General features: G+C 46.1%; 1 protein-coding gene and 1 long non-coding RNA gene across 2 annotated transcripts; one reads left to right on the top strand and one right to left on the bottom strand.

Moving 5' to 3' along the window:
* Positions 1 to 1477: 1477 nt before the first annotated feature.
* TMEM218 (transmembrane protein 218) lies at positions 1478 to 4656 on the bottom strand. The gene is made up of 3 exons (XM_074527894.1): positions 4498 to 4656; positions 3893 to 3995; positions 1478 to 2005 (listed from the first exon to the last, which is right to left on the bottom strand). The coding sequence occupies exons 1-3, from the start codon at positions 4599 to 4601 to the stop codon at positions 1871 to 1873; spliced, it is 342 nt and encodes a 113-aa protein (XP_074383995.1). The 5' UTR covers positions 4602 to 4656; the 3' UTR covers positions 1478 to 1870.
* A 161-nt stretch (positions 4657 to 4817) lies between these two features.
* Positions 4818 to 16207, top strand: LOC113460253 (uncharacterized). The gene is made up of 4 exons (XR_012577076.1): positions 4818 to 5974; positions 12785 to 12880; positions 13666 to 13735; positions 15058 to 16207. It is a non-coding gene; the product is annotated as an uncharacterized LOC113460253 (long non-coding RNA).
* Positions 16208 to 16917: the final 710 nt, after the last annotated feature.

Raw genomic sequence — 16917 nt, 5'->3', positions numbered from 1 at the left:
CTCTGGGGTGCTGGGGCATTTTCTGCCAGGGAAGCATCACCTCCACACCCACTGCCTCTGCCTTATCAATCTTGCATGTCCTGAAAGCTCTGCTTGGTGACTGACAGCTGTCAGACAGGGCTGGAAAATGACAGTGGGCTCTTTAATTTACTGTCATCGGCTCAAAATGAAAAAAAAAGAGAAAAAAATATTTAAAGTGAGGGAAAAAAATCTGAGTTTCTGCCCTCAAGTTTTTGGCTGTGTTGACCCTGATCACTGCTCAGGGCTGTTTCACTTGCTGCCTGCTCAAGGCTGAGCAGCTCCATCCCTGTGGGGCTGGAGAACATGAACAAAAGCAGAGCCACCTCACCCCTTTGTCACAGACACATTTTATGAAAAATCCTTTCCTTAGGATTTTTCCTCCTGAGAAGCTGAGAAGCCTCAGGAACAAAATTTAAACATTGGTCATCTGCTGCTGTGGAATGCAACAGGTGCATCTGTGATTGGCCCATGTTGGTTGTTTCTAATTAATGGCCAATCAGTCAGCTGGCTCAGACTCTCTGAGACAGAAGCTTTTGTTATAATTCCTTCCTATTCTATTCTTAGCCAGCCTTCTGATGAAATCTTCTTCTATTCTTTTAGTACAGTTTTAATATAATATATATCATAAAATAATAAATCAAGCCTTGTGGAACATGGAGTCAGATCCTCATCTCTCCCCTCATCCTCAGACCCCTTCCCTGTGGGAGCCTCTCCCCAGTGCAGCAGGGAGGGTAAAAAGGCTTCTTCCCTGCTACAAAATGGTCACAGGCCACCAAAAATGCTTTTCTCCTGCAATTTAAAAGCCTTTTGAGACGTCCTGCAGGAAAACAAGCTGCTGCCATAGAGGGCACAGAGCAGCAGTGGCTGTCAGACAGCTCGTGCTGCCCACAGCTTCATCTCAGCACAGGCTCTGCCTCAGCAGCACTGCTGCCCTGGCTCCCCCCAAAAATAGAGACAAAAATGGGATTCAACCCCATTGCTGCTCCTGCAGAACACAGAGAGGGTTTTCTCCCCCAGGAGGGGAAAAGAGGGACAGGGAAGGGACAAGGTGACAGCAGCTCCAGCAGGATCTGTGCTAGAATTGAGCAAAGGTTTGGAGTTTTAGGGTGGCAGCAGCTGTGAGCCTTGGCAGCACCCAGGGTGCCCCCTGAGAGCCTTCAGAAGCAGGGAACACTCAGATATCTGCATTTCCCACGGCTGGCAGCCCTGCTCAGCACCAGGGAGGGCACACACAGCTTTTTGCTCACTCCTGGGAGGGCAGATTTCCATTTGCTGTTTGGGATCACTCTGCATTCACTCCCACCCCAAAGCCTCTGGTTTCCAGTCCAAGGGACCATCCCAAACAATCCACAGCCACACACTGATATTTGGTTGGGTTTTTTTCTCAAGGCAGCTCTCATGGGCACTGTCACCACAGCGTGGCCAAATGTGACATCCCTGTGGAACAAATCCAGCCTGAGGCGGGGATTTCTCAAAGAGTTTTATTAAACCACAGTGAAAAAGGAGCAGTAACAAACTGCTCTTGTTTGTAACTTGTTTGTTTGTTTGCTCTGCCCATCTCTTGTGGGTAACAATAACAAACCACCTCGGTTCAGCACTGAACCAGGAGCAGCACCACGTGCTGGATCTCAGCTCTCTGTACACGAGAGCAGCATTCAGAGGCTCTCACACCTTTGCAGGTGCACAGGCTTGAACCCCTGGGGAGGAAGGAGCTCATGCTCAGACCAAACTTTGCTTTTTAAGATGAAGCAAAGGCTTCTCTTGCTTTGCTGGCTCTAAGAACATCAGGGTCACCTCCAGAGCAGCCCCTGGTTTATTCCCATGTATCAGGATGTCCTTTTTGCTGTCTCTATCTGCTGTGGAGAGGCTTGGCATACACAGGCTCCATGAGGTGGTAGATGAGGAACAGGAAGAGGCAGCCCAGGAACACCAGGCTCATCACAGCCAGGAGGATGAAGCGCCCGATGAGGAAGGTGTCCACAACCTGCAGGGCACAGAAGCACAGAGATCCCAGCAGGTCACGGCCCCAGCCTGCTCCAGGAGCCTGCAGGGAGCACAACACAGCCTGAAAGGATAAAAGGACCTCTGGGGCTCCCCCACATTCCTCTCCTGGCTTTCCATGCCCGGGATGCACAGTGTGTGACAAATGAGAAGGAGATCCCTGCACAAAGCTGCTGGGAATGTTAATGTGGAGCAGCAGAGCTCTGAGCACAGGCAAGAGGCAGCAGCCAAGCCCTGCAGCAATTCTCCCCAGCCACAATCCCTCCTTTTAGAAGGGAGAAGGCGAGAAAAGAGAAAAATAACAATTAAAAATAAAGCTGTGGTAGCCAGGCAAGACAAAGAGAGGCCCAGGGTGAGGAGCTGTTTGTGAACCCCCCAGACCCCCAGAGCTCTGCTCAGCCCCAGCTCAGCTTCATCCATCGCATTAGCTCAGCCCTGCTGCTCCCGCTGAGAGTCTCTGGTGAGCCCAGCGCTGGCTCCTTCTGCACGTTTCACTTTTTAATTAGCCAATTAGCAGAGTTTTGGTGCAGAAAGCCCAGGTCATGTATTATTGATAGGCAGGGCAGGTCCAGTCCAATTGAAGATCCGTGAAAAAATAAAGCTTTGCAATTCCATTTGCCTCCCAGGCAACAAACACGCACAGGGCTGCCCTTCATCTCACTGCTAACCTTCAGAGGAGCAGGTCAGATGTGACACAGAGAGAAGAAAAGAACATTACAAGTCTCTTTTAGTAGGGATTTACACAGAACAAGAACCAGAAAAGCAGTAATTAACATTCATTAATAATAGAATAGAGGAAACAGCACCTGAAAGGGCTCAAAACTTTGTGTATTCAAAGGCCAAAGAGCTCTGGGAGAGCTCAAGGTGGCAGCTCAGACAGCCTGATCCAAAAACTGGGGAGATCCCTGGGCCTGACAGGGCAGATGGCTCCGTGCTCAAGCATGGCAAGAACCTACAAGAGAGCTGAAGAGCTGAAATTGGGCTTTAACCAGAAATCAGAGCTGAGGGAAAAACTGATAAGGGAAAAAAGCTGATAAGGGAATGGCAGAGAGGGAGCAGAGGCTGCTGGAGCTGGGAGGGAGCAAAGCAGGAGGGCAATCCCTGCACAGAGCCCAGGGCATGGGAGCAGGGAGCCAAACCCCATGGGTCTGGTGGACCAGGGTGGAAATCAGCAATTTAGTGACAGAAATGAACATTTCCCAGCTCCACCAGTGACACAGCCTGGGCCAGAGGGAGAGCACGGAGGCAGCACGGGGCAATCTTGGGGCACAAGGGTGGTACTGGGGCTCCATCTGAGCTAAAAGCAATTCCTGGGGTCTCAGGGCATCCTGAAACCCATCCCTGAAATGAAGAACCATTCCCAAACCTTCCTGCAGCGCATCCCTGGGGTATGGAACCATTCCCAGAGCATCCTGCAGCCCATCCCTGGATATGGAACCATTCCCAAGGTGTCCTGCAGCGCATCCCTGGGTATGGAACCATTCCCAGAGCATCCTGCAGCCCATCCCTGGATATGGAACCATTCCCAAGGTGTCCTGCAGCGCATCCCTGGGTATGGAACCATTCCCAGAGCATCCTGCAGCCCATCCCTGGATATGGAACCATTCCCAGAGCATCCTGCAGCCCATCCCCAATGTGAGGAGCCATTCCAGGGCATCCTGAAACCCATCCCTGGGTGAGAAACCCCGGGGTATGGAACCATTCCCAGGGCTCCAGGATGGCCGCAGGGCCGTCCCCGGCTCAGAGACACATCTGGGGCCATGCCCACGGAAAAGGCCGAGCCCCGGGGCTTCGGGACAGGAGCCGGGGCCCTTCCCGGTGCAATCCCGGGCCCGGCCGGGGTTCCGCCCTCCCCTCCGCCCGGTCTCACCTCCTCAGCGCCGGCGGGGCCCGGGCTCTCGCCCTCCCGGGGGAACAGCAGCAGCGCGGCCGTGAGCGCGGCGGCTCCGAGCAGCACCGGCACCGCGCCGACCCTGCGGCGGGAAGGGAGCGGGGGGCGAGCTCAGCACCGGCGGGACCGAACCCCGCGCTCACCGGGCCGGACCGGCCTGAACCCCGCGCTCATCGGGCCGGTCCCACCCCATCCCCGCGTTCACCGGGCCGGTCTCATCCCCGTTCCCCCGCTCTCACCGGGCCGGTTCCGCCCTATTCCCGCGCTCACCGTGCCGGTCCAACTCCATCCTCGTGGTCATCGGCTCCGGTCCCGCACCCACCCCGTCCCGTCCCTGTCTCCCCGGCTCACCGGGTCCGGTCCCACCCCATCCCCGCTCTCACCGGGCCGGTCCCGCCCGGTCCCCGCGCTCACTGCGCCGGTCCCGTCCCCGCCCCGTCCCCATCCCCGCGCTCACTGGGCCAGTCCCGCACCCACCCCGTCCCGTCCCGGTCTCCCCGGCTCACCAGGCGGCCCCGTGCCCTCCCCGTCCCGCCCCATCCCCGCGTTCATCGGGCCCGGTCCCGCCCGGTCCCCGCGCTCACCGGGCCCGGCCGGCGCGGCCCAGCGCCATCACGAGCAGCAGCGCCATGGCCCAGAGCAGCAGCAGCGCCAGTACCCCCGGCCCCACGCCCAGCTCGCCCGCCATGCCGCCCCGCGCCGCCGCTTCTGCCTAGCAACCGCGCCGCCCCGGCCAATCAGCGCTGCCCGCAGCGCCGCCCGCCCTGTCTATTGGCTAAGGGGAGGAGGGAAGAGGCGCGGACCCCGCTTTACCCGCCCCCCGGTTCTATCTCCGCTCTTCCCATTGGCTGACGGTGGAGGGGTGGGCGGGGCTTTCTGCGCGCTGCCGGAGGCGGGGGCTCGCCCGGGGGGCTGCAAGTGCTAAATCCCAGTCCCGATCCCGATCCCAGCCCCCATCTTGCCCCCGATCTCGGTTCTGGTTCCGGCCCCGATCCCGATCCTGGTTCTAGTCCCAGACCTGATCCCGATCCTGATCCTCATCCCGGCCCCGATCCCGATCCTGGTTCTAGTCCCAGTCCCGATCCCGATGCTGGTCCCCATCCCGATCCCGGTCCCGGCTCCAATTCCAGCTCCCATCCCCATCCCAGTCCTATTGAACCCCGGACCTACTCACCCGGTCCCTATTCAATCCCGGCCCTCCTGGCCCCATGGGACCCCCGGGTCCCGCTCCAGCCGCTCCCCGTCCCGCAGCCTTGGACCCGATCCCAGCGCTCGCGGCTGCTCCCGGTGGAACGGGAATTTCCCTCCGCTCCCTCCCGGTGCAGGCGATCGGTGCTTCATTACCGCGCCTTGGCCGGCGCCACCCGGCTCTGAATGCACTTTCACCCCACAACCCTGAAAATTGAGCTGTCCAAGTCCTCAATTGTATTTAAGGCCAAAATCAGGCAGATTTTGTTAATATAAGAATGCTGACATGGGTTTGGAACAGCCATGCTGGGGGTCTGGGACAGCCAAGCCAAACTAGGGAGGTTTGTCAATGCTACAAGCGTCCTCTAATATCAAGAATGAGAGGAATTCACATTTAAAATAAATATTTGTGCCTGTTTATAAATCCTGTCTCTCCACCACCACATCTTGCCCACATCAGACCCAGGCCGGTGTGGTTTGATAAGTGACTTTATCACAGAATCTCAGAATTACGCCTGGTTTGGGTTGGAAAGGACTTTAAAGACGATCCTGTTCCAACCCCAGGCACTTGGGCTCAGTTAACCCAAAAAAAACCCTAAACATTGATTTTTTCTGTCCCCACTGCTTCAAGCCTGCAATACTTTGGCTGCAGAAAATGTCACCTGAGGGGGCGTTTTCTGTCGCTTCTTCCAAGGGGAGGAATAAAGCAGCGGTTAATTACTGTGTGCAGCACCGACCTGCCTTCCTTTCCCTGCGATGGAATCGGAGTCGCCAGCACGACACCGACTGCTCCAGCAAGCAGAACACAAACTGCGTGTGACACCTGCCTGTGCTTGGCACGGAGCAGCAGCCGGCTGCCAGCACATTACAAACGTATGTTTGATTGCAAACTCCCTCCTTTCCTGCTCTGCTCCGTGTGCTAACCAACCCCGCCAGGCAGAGCTTTCCTCTCTGCACTCCCCGCCTCGCTGTGTCCATCTCTGCCCTTCTCTTCCCTCTCCTCTTCTGTTCCCTCCGATCCTGCTCCTGCTGCCCATGAGAAATTAAACCTTTGCTCCTGTTGTTCGGAAATCTCCCTTTGCTTTTCTCTGTTTTCCCATTTCTTTGCATTTTTGTAGTTTCTAAACCCCAAATTTCTTCTTCATAACCCTGTTTTCAGCTGGAGCTTTGCCATTCTTTTGCATCCTTTGGCTTTTCATCTGGAAGTGATACATTTTATTAATCAGCCAATAAGCTTTTCCTTGGCTTATTTTTCTCTTGTCCCTCTTATCCACAGCTTTTCCTACAGCCTCGTTCACCTCTTTCCATATTGATTGGGTTTTTATTTCTCATTTCCGTGTCTTGGTACTGCCTGGTAGTTTCTTGATGCCAGCAACAGCAACACGAAGCCAGTTCAAGAGATTGAAGAGAAGCAGAGCTTGAATCATCCAGCTGTTGATCCTGCTGGTGGACCACACCACATCCCAAATCTCTGGCCAGAAGTTGAAGGATAAATGCAATTTACAGCCCAGCAAACACATCCAATGGCCAGCTCTGAGCCTTGCTGCTTGTTGGTTTTAACCCCACCACTGCAATAGGGCTGATGGTAACTCAAGTGCAAGATTCAGAGTTGGAATGAGTTGAAATGGGCCCAGCAGCCACACACCCTCCAAAACATTTATATATTTATCCATTGAATATTAAATGCATTCAATATTTAATAATAGATATAGTATATAACATACAATATCTATAATATATAATATATAACATGTAATATGTAATATATAATATACAATATACAATATATTAGAGATACAATATATAGTAGACAATTAATATAATATAATATAATATAATATAATATAATATAATATAATATAATATAATGTATAACATGATTATATTCTGTATTCTATAGTCTATATTCTATACTATGTATTATATATTACATATTACATAATACATAACACATGAAACAATATTATATATAATATATAATATATAATATATAATATATAATATATAATATATAATATATAATATATAATATATAATATATAATACATAATATATAATACATAATATATAATACATAATATATAATACATAATATATATTATATATTATATATTATACCCAATGTTTGATAATATTTATTTGCCCAGCCCACATGGTATCACAGCAAGGCTGCAGGTTTCTCTGAGCACAATGAAGGCAAATGGTAAACCCACAGGTAAGGGAAGCTGAGGAAACCAACCCCGTTGGTGTGGTATTTCCAATCACAACCTTCACCAGAAATTTCTTCAACCCATCTGCAACAAAACTCATCATCCTAAACCCATCCCTCTCCTGCATCCCAGCCTCCTCCCAGCATTAGGAATGCCTTGCTGGGGATTTGCCTTGCAAACTGCTCCATCAGCCCATCAGCTGGATGCAAAGATTTGATTTTATTGCCAAAGAATCATTTATTGCTGGCTGAAAATAACTTTTCCTTCTAGATTTTACCTGCTGGGATTTGGTCCCATTTATTGCTTGTGCCAGAGTTGCATTGCAGCTGGAAAAAAGAACAGAAAGTGGGAGAAAGGCAATGCTGGGTACAAAAGGTGAAATAAAAAACATGGGAGAGCAGCAAATATTGAGGATTTTTGTGTTGTTTACATGACTCTGGGAGAAGTTTCATATTTGTGGTGGTTTTTCCAGGGTAACCGTTGATGTAGGGATGTTTGCTGGTGTCACACATCCAGGTTTCTCCAAGAATTTTGATTTGTGCCATGTGGCATTGGCACCCAAACTCTTGTGCTGGGGACAGGACACATCAAAGTGATGGCAAATGATGTGGTGATGGTTAATTCCAGCTCCAGTGTGTTTGATATCCATAATACAGGTATCATAAAGCCTTTCCTGGCAAGACTCTCAAGCAATAATCAGCTTTAAATAAGGAGAAGCAGAGTCATACAGATGCTGTTGGGTGCTTGTTGCCCAAAAAACCCAATTCAAAGGATTTATTGGGCACAAATAATTCAGTGTTCTCCAGTGGATGGGTGCTGCTGTCCTGCCAAGGAAAAGCAATGATTTGAAGGCTGTGTCATCTCTGCAGAGAGTTTTTCCCAAGGAGGAGATCAGGAATATTTTATTTGCAGGGACTCTCATGGCAGGAAAGAACGATGAATCTGACTCCATGTTCTTAGAAGGCTAATTTATTATTTTATGATACTATATTATATTAAAGAATATTAAACTAAATTATACTAAAGAATATAGAAAGGATATTTACAGAAGGCTAAAAAGATAATAATGAAAACTCGTAACTCTTTCCAGAGCCCTGACACAGCTTGGCCCTGACTGGGCAATGAGTCAAAATAATTCACAGCAGAAACCAATGAAACAAACATTTGTGGGAAAACAATCTCCAAACACATTCTAAAGGAGTAAAACACAGGAGAAGCAAATCAGATAATTTTTGTTTTCCTTTTTCTCTGAGGCTTCTCAGCTTCCCAGGAGAAAAATCCTGGGCAAAGGGATTTTTCAAAAAATATGAATGCCACAAGGGAATTGTGGCATTTCTTGGCAAAGATCCTGAGGCTGGCATTGTTTGAAATGGGCTTGGCAGACAGACACAATTAGCACTGAGGCTAATTAAACCCTTGGCACAGAGGGATGGAGAGGTCACCTTCCTCCAAGGCCTGCAAGACGGGATCACATGGATCAAAGCTTTTTGTGAGAGGAGCAAAACAGACCAGCTTTGGGTCAAAATGGCTTTTTTTGGCTTTAAAACCTCCGAATCCACCATGGCTGGCTCATCCTGGTGGCCAAAAGAACCAACATGGCCAAGTATCAGATGATAATAAATGATCAAAGTCTTGGTGGTGGGGTTGGAAGCGCCGAGGGAGCTGATTTAAAACCGCTCGCGCAGTCGTGAGACTTCCACTGTTACGGCTGCAGCTCCAATATTAGAATTAAAAAGAAACAGGCGTTGATGCAGGGAAGAAAATATTCTGCTCCTGATTTAAAGACTGGCGAATTGCTAAATATTTTTATTAGTGGCAAATTTGCAGCTTGCTGGAACTAATTTCACGCCCGGCAGATGTGGAGCTTAAGCTGGGAATGGCGTTAAATTGCTCTCGTGTGAGGGTGTTCAAGCCTGGGCATGGGGAGCTGTGGGGTGCTGGGGACCCCTTTTTTGGGGGGATTCCTCGTGGTTTGGGAGCCTGGGGATGCTGGTTGGGGAAAGGCTCTCAGTGCACGTGTGTCATTTTGTGCTTGGTGTGATGGGAACCACCGGCCCCCTCTCATTTGCATAAATTTGCTTATGGGGTTGTGCTGCCAATCAGCGTGGTCATGAGGCCCCGAGATGCTTCAGCCTGGAAAGATGGTTTTGTTTTAGGGATATTTTGGAGGTTATTCCATATATCCAGCACATGCAGTTGATTCTGTTAATTTGAAAATTTATTTAATCAATTATAAAAATGCGCTGAATTGATTTTGAAAAAAAACTTAGTTTATTTTAGTTGATTTTTAAATTTAGAATATTCCAGGTTTAGTTGATTTAAGAGATGGGCAAAGGTTGCAACCTCTGTATCCCTGAGTGCCACTTGCCCTCTAGAGTAATTTTTCCACGTTTTCTTTGTTGGCCAGATGTTTTACAGCTTTCCAGCCCAAATTTGGGCTGGTTTTTTAGCCCAAATCCCTCTTTCCTCCTCCTGCAAAGTCTCTGAGTGCACCGGGAACCACCCAGTTTAATGCTGGGGAAAACCCCGTCCCATTTCAGCTCGCCCAGATACAAACTGGGACAGGTGCAGGTGTGGGGTCAGAGGATGTGGAGCTCCAGAAAGCAAAGCAAAGGCATCAGGAGGATCCAATTACTCCTCTAAAAATACTGCCAGGAGGGTGGCAGTGGTAAACAAGAGCTATTTAAATCCCTCAGCCCGCTCTCTGTGATGGGGAAAATAAAATGAGGGTAAATTATTCTTCCCAATTTACCTGGAGGACACACACAGCTGAGAAGCACTGAGTTGTCCTTTTCCAAAGAGACATCCCCCAAAAAAGAAAGTTAAAATAATAGGAGAGGGTTAGTAATGTCTCCAGTGGGGATAGAGCTCTCTCTCACAGGAACCCACTTCAGATTATCTTTTTCTAGCTGATGGCGGAAATCAATTTTAATCATCCTGACAGGAAATGAGGATGTAAGACTTCAAACAGAATAAATCCTGCAACATTAAAAAAAAAAAAATAATAAAATGGAATATGAAGTCACTTTTCAAAAGGGGGAAAAAAAAGAAAATCTCATCCCAGCAAGTGGAAATGCCTCTGAAAGAGTCTGGGTGATGGGAGGAGAGAAAATATTTCCCACTGGGGGACAAGGCTGACCTCAGACCTGAAGCACTTGGAGAAGGTGGGTGGAGGAAGAGAAGGGGTCTCTGTCATCACAGCTCTTATGGCTCACGTCACTCCCAAGTGGGAGGAAATTGGTAATTATTTGGGTTTGCTGACTCGTTATGGTAAATACAACTTTATTTCAGTCCAGTAAATTTTTATGTTGGTGCAAATAAGGTTTTTGATGCTTGGTTCTGCAAAGTTCAAGCAACTGCTGCAATTTCCCTAAAAACCCTACAAAAAGAAAGTTGCTGTAGTTGTTTCCTGGGATGTTTTAATGTCATTGTGCCCGCAGGGGATGGCATGTCCCCATGGAGTCAACATGGGATGATGTTGTGGCAAAATCTGTTCCAACCAAGGAGAGGAAGGAGGAGAGAAACTGCTTGAGACTGGAATTTGGCTGTGGAGACCTCTGTGGGTGCTGCAAGGGATGGAGAGGAGGCAAAGCTAAATGAAGGAGGCAAAGAGTCCATGGAAAATAAGAAAATAGAGGGGAAAAAGAAAGACAAGAACAGGCTCTGGGGAGATGGTAACAATTAAAATTTGCTTTTCTAATTTTCTAATGGAGTATTCCTAAAGGCTCTAAAGCCCACAGTGAAATGTTTTTCCAACAAACTTCTATTTCCCACCCATTTCCCCAAGAAATGCTATTTCCCACCAATCTTACCTTTAAAGAGTGTCCATGTGGGTGCTCCTTGCACCATCTCTTTGGGATCCTTTACCTCTCTCAATCCTCTCTTCCCTCCCTCCCAAGAGTTCCAGGTTGGAAACCAAGGAGCCATTGATAAGGAAACCCACAACACTTCATTTTAAGCGGCTCATCATCATTAGTTCTTTGGGTTTTCTTCACAATGGCATTAATCACTGGCCGCTCATGAGACTTTAATTTGCCCATAATAATAATCCATTTTAATTCCATTGCAATTGAGCAGTCAGTAATGTCTCAGAGCTGGAAAGGGTTGAGCAGTGGCAGTGTCTGTCCATGGTGGGATCAGGGGTGACTGAAAGTGACCAAAAACTGCTGAAATTGCCCAAATTTATTGCTGAGACCCCCAGGACTTTGAGGCAGGTGGGTTTTTTGGCAGTCAAGCCCGTTTGCAGTTTTCATTCGGGTTTTATTCTTGGCTCTTTGCAGCACCATTGTTCTCGCCCTTTTTCATTTGACACATATCGATTTTTGTTCTGCTCCTTCCTGGGCTGCAGCTTGGAAACCATGCGAGTTTTCAGTTGTTGTTATTTATTTATTTATTTTTACATTTAATTTCCTTCCCTATTTGTGTGTGGTGGTCGGGAAATGAGTTGTGATGGGGCCTGGCTGGGCTGAGCTCTGCTGGGTTGGAGCAGTTAACTCCAAAAATCACAGTGTTACCCTTAACTTCACCTCTCCCTGGCTCCTGAGCACATGGGATGGTTTTTTTATACCTCCAGATTAAATTTTGAATTTCCACACACCTCAGGGTTGTTGGCTAAAAGGATGTTCTCGTGTATGTGACCTTCATGGTGCTCAATCAACTCATGGCTTCAATTTGACCACCTGTGTGGACCACCGAAGGATGGAGCCCACCCTCCTCCAGGGGCTTCCCTTTCATTTCTCCTCATTTCCAAGCTAATTTTTCATTGTTGATAGATGGCAAAAAAACCCCAAAAAAACGAAACCAAAAAACCCCAAAAAAAGAAGAAAAAAGGAGATGAATCCTTCCTGCTGCATTGTGACTTCGTGGTCCTCCCCAAACCCCACCCCAGTTTCCCTGAGTTCTGCAAGGGCACCACTTTATTCCAGCCCAGGGGTTTGGTCTCAGATCTCAGAAGTTTTCCATCCCAAAGGATGCATGAAGCTTATTTTGCTTCCCTTTGCCTGCAGAGAAGATATTATGCAGTGCTTTGGTTTTCTCAGGTCCACTGGCGGCTCCCTGAGACAGCTCTGGCAGCCAAGGATATGAATCACTGAGATGGTATTTAAGATCCTTCAGGTAACCTGTACAAGAAAAAAAAAATTAAAAGGCAGCTAATCAAATGGCTTTGAGGGCTGTAAAAATGCAGAATTCAATCCCTGAGAACTTTCCAAGATGTAATTTCAGAAGACATCAAAGATTACATGAACCTACGAAAGTAAAACTACTCAAAATTCAAAGTTTATAGTCCATCTGTCTCTTTGCTTCAGGGAGCTGGTATTAAATTTATTGCTAAATAAAACAAATAAGCCTAGGAAAAGTCAGCACCGAAATCTGCATACTTGTAAGAGAATTAGCAGAGCTCTCTTGTTATGATGGCTGCTTCTCAATTTGCATCTTTAAGGAGTTGTGACCATCTCTGTGCTTCTCCCTCCAGCAGCTCCTGGAGCCGGGCTGGGGCTGCACAGTGAGGAGGGGCAGGGGAAGGTGCACCCAAAGGAGGACGGGGAACGAGCACCAGAGCCCAGCCAGGGTGAGGAAACAGCTCAGGTGGAGTCGAAAATTGCAAAGGGCAGGATCAGCATCTCCACTTTGGGTTCGTCAGGTACTGCAGGTACCCAAGGGGAACATAAATTGGAGGCGGCTCAGCCTATTGACCAGCCCTGGCTTTGGTTTTGCAGTGTTTGCACAGGGTTTAGTTTTACAGTTATTTATAATCTCATAATTATATAATTTTATATTTTTATAATTTTATAATTCTATATTTTCATAAGTTATATTTTTATATTCTTATATAATTCCATAATTTTATATTTCTACAATTTTATATTTTTATATGTTTATATTTTTATATGTTTATATTTTTATATTTTTAACATACTTTTTATACATTTTAAAATATATCTTTATATTTTCATAATTTCGTATTTTTATAATTTTATGGTGTCAAAGAATATTTATCATTTTAATATTCTCGTGATTTTACTGGTTTTATAATTTTAAGACATCTGTAATTTTTTATATTGTAAATGTTTGCAATTTTTATATTTATATACTTTTAATATTTTAATAGTTTAGGTTTTATTGTAACTTTTGCCATTTATATATTTTAATACTTTTATATTTTTAATATTTTACAAGTTTTCTAACTTTAATAATTTTATAATTTTTTATAATTTTTGTAATTTTAATAAATGTTATAATTTTAATAATTTTATATTTTTACAAAGTTTATATTTATACAAATTTTTTTTTAATTTTTGCAATTTTTACAATTATTTCTAATTTTTGTTTCCCCTCTCATGGGTATCCCTCCAGCCCATCTCTATCTCAACCAGCTGCTATTGCCTCTGGAAAACAGACTCCAAAGCTTGCCCAAGTGCTGGAGGTAAGTAATTTTAAACATATATTTTTTTATTTATCCCTGGAAATGCTTGGGAAAGGATCAGTCAGTCAGATGCTTTCAGCAACTTTGCACAGGAGAGCCTGAAGGAGCAGCAAAAACCAACCGAGGACTTATTATGCCTTGAAATTAAACATTTAACGGGAGTAAGTTGGCAGCAGGGATTTTCTAATCAAAATATATATAACCTGCCATTTATCCACCACTTGCCCTCTGGAAGGACCCCAAAATTCTTTCCTGGCTCAAGAAACCACCACCAATCCCCACTCTGCTGTGGGGAGGGGAAAAATCCCATTTTTTAGATGTTTTCCCACTCAATCCCAGCTTGGGGAAAAATCCTTTGTTTTTGCTGTAGCTCTCTTTTTTATCAATCCATCAATCTCTCACAAGAAATAAACTTAATCTTATTTAATCTTGCATAGGAAAACCTCTGGGAATATAGAGCCATGCTGGCACTGATCACTGATTCTTAATATATCCTGCTTGTCCCTATGGATTATTGATAAACCCCTTAATTATATTCTCCCATGTATTTATCTATTAGTTCTTGGGAAATTACAAGCTTGTTTGTGTGTCTGAGGTTGTTTAAAATGCACGGTGGCTTCAAAAATAACATTGTTGTCTTGGTGTTGTAAATCTTATTATTCCCAGGAAAATCATGTGCCCAGGTAAAAGGAGGAGTTGTCCTGTGAGTGAGGTACCAAAAAATGGAGGGAAAATCAAGTTATACAGAAATATTCCATGAGTTAAGAGTTAAAATGTGGGGAATCCTTTAATTTCACCCCAGTTTTGGCACAAGCACTGTTGGGTTTGGACAGACAGCTGTCTGTGGGGATGGTCCCTGCGTGGCTTTTAAGGCTGCATTGCTTGATGCTGAATTTTCTTCTCACTCCTTGAAACTTACTGCTGGAGAGGTGTAGGAAAATATTAATATCTTAAATATCTCCTAAAAATTCCAAAATGTTAATGAGTGATTTGCTTTGCCCATCCAAGAGTGGTGCCTGAGCCAGAGGGATGAAGGGCTGGTGGGTACCACTGGGACAATTTGGAGAAAAACTCAGCCTAAAATAATCCTAAATTGTGTTTAGGGATTTCTCTGCAGCATCTTTGAACTCCTGAGGGGTTGGAGACCCTCCCTGTAATTTGGAAGGGACATTGTCCCCCTCCAACCTGCTCCAATTTCCTTCACGCTGAGCCAAGTGCTTAAGCCAAGCTCAGCCTCAAGGAAATGTCCCAAACCCCTGTCTTGTTTTGAACATCCATTTTTGAATAATTTACTCGGTTTTTTGCTCTTTTGCATCTTGCAGAGAATCCCATCACAGTTTTTCTTAGAGAAATCCGACACGAGCAATAATACAATCTTGGAAAGAGAATTGAATTATTTATGGAGGAGCAGTGAAATGATGGAGACTAAACCTCTATATTTTATGTAATTTGTTTTCTCCTGAAGCCCGTTATGTAAAAATGTAAATATTGCTGGTTATGTGTGTCGCTGCTCTTGCCAAATGTTTAATATTTTATCAAACCTGCTCCCAGCACTCGTCTCTTTTGGAAAGGACCCGTCCATGTCCTCTGGAATAAGTTCCAGTGAGTTTGTGGCAATTATAGATTTACAACACTGCAAAAAAATCTCCCTGAGGTGCCCATGCTCCAGTCTGGGGCATGGAAATGGCACAACCCTCAGAATTTGGGGGAATTTTTAGGAGAGGGTTTAATTTCAGGGAGGATTTCCAGCAATCTGGATGGAGATTGGGATGGGAAAAGGCGTCTGAAGGTTTTCCTGGTTTTGGGGTCTGGACATCCCTTCCAGGGTGGGAAGAAATGAGCTGGTACCCAAACTCTCCTCAGTAGGGATGCAGCCCTGGAGATCTGGAGGCTCAGGGATTGTGAGATGAGATCTGACCAAAAAAACCACTCAGCAATGACCTGTTACAGCAGAAAAATGCCTTTTTTTCTTTTTTTTTTCCTCCTGGGGAAAAGAACTACGAGTTCGAGTGTGAGAGAATTTTAATTTATCACCAAAAAAATTCCAACAAGCTCCCACGGCTGGGTGATGAAGTGGCCAATCCAAATGGGAAATGTATTTTTTTAACCAGGCATAATAATTGATGATAATTAACCTCTGGAAAAAACTCTCCAGGGAAGGAGCAGCTTTTTGCCTTTGTGAAGGAAAAATCTGGGCCTGGATACTTTCCCTGGAGTTTTAAAGTGAGATTCCAAAACCAGTGGAGGAATTGCTTTGGCAATTGGGGAAGATAAATGAGGGGTGCCCAAGGAGTGAATGTGGGATATTCAAGGATCAAATATGGGATGTTCAAGGATCAAATGTGGGATGTTCAAGGACCAAATTTGGGACATTCAAGGATCCAATGTGGGACATTCAAGGACCAAAAGTGGGATATTCAAGGATCAAATATGGGACGTTCAAGGATCAAATGTGAGATATTCATGGATCAGATGTGGGATATTCAAGGACCAAAAGTGGGATATTCAAGGATCAAATGTGGGATATTCAAGGATCAAATATGGGACGTTCAAGGATCGAAGGTGGGAAATGCAAGGATCAGATGTGGGAAATTAAAGGATCAAATATGGGATGTTCAAGGACCAAAAGTGGGATATTCAAGGATCAAATATGGGATGTTCAAGGACCAAATGTGGGATCCTTGAGGAATGAACTTGGGATGCTTGAGGAACGAATGTGAGGAGCTCGTTGCTGCTGGCTTCAGAAGAAAGATTCCTGCACCAAGAGAACCCTAAAATTTTGAGCTCTTGGATATTTTTGGCAATGATGTAGCTTTAAATACGCCCCACATGTGCCTGCTCTTTCACATCCCTGTTTTCCAAGATGAGACGTGAGGAAGATGAGATGCCAAGTGTGGATGATCCAGTGGTCCTTTGATATCACAGTGATGGCTTTTCCATCTGCCTCCCCTCCTCTCTTCCTTTCCACTTCTCCAGCTTCTGCAAAACCCAAAATATTTTCTGTCTGGCATCCCCAGCTGGTTGAAACAACCGGCGACAGCTTTATGGCTCCTCATCTTTGCTCGCTTCTGTGGAATAGTAATAAGGGAGGGGAAAAACGTCCTGCTGGCTGATTTACAAGGCAAGAAATTCCTATAAATCATTCCAACATCTCCCAAGGACTGGGGGGATGCTCTGAGTTC

The sequence above is a fragment of the Zonotrichia albicollis genome, chromosome 27, assembly GCF_047830755.1.
Source record: "Zonotrichia albicollis isolate bZonAlb1 chromosome 27, bZonAlb1.hap1, whole genome shotgun sequence".
NCBI lineage: Eukaryota > Metazoa > Chordata > Aves > Passeriformes > Passerellidae > Zonotrichia > Zonotrichia albicollis.
This window is presented reverse-complemented; position numbering and strand designations above follow the sequence as displayed.

Excerpts from the sequence above, each read along its gene's own strand:
- TMEM218 (XM_074527894.1), bottom strand. The coding sequence starts at position 4,601 with ATGGCGGGCGAGCTGGGCGTGGGGCCGGGGGTACTGGCGCTGCTGCTG. Across the intron at positions 3,996-4,497 it reads GGCCGCGCCGGCCGGGCCCG|GGTCGGCGCGGTGCCGGTGC; the intron begins GTGAGCGCGGGG and ends TTCCCGCCGCAG. Across the intron at positions 2,006-3,892 it reads GCCCCGCCGGCGCTGAGGAG|GTTGTGGACACCTTCCTCAT; the intron begins GTGAGACCGGGC and ends TGTGCCCTGCAG.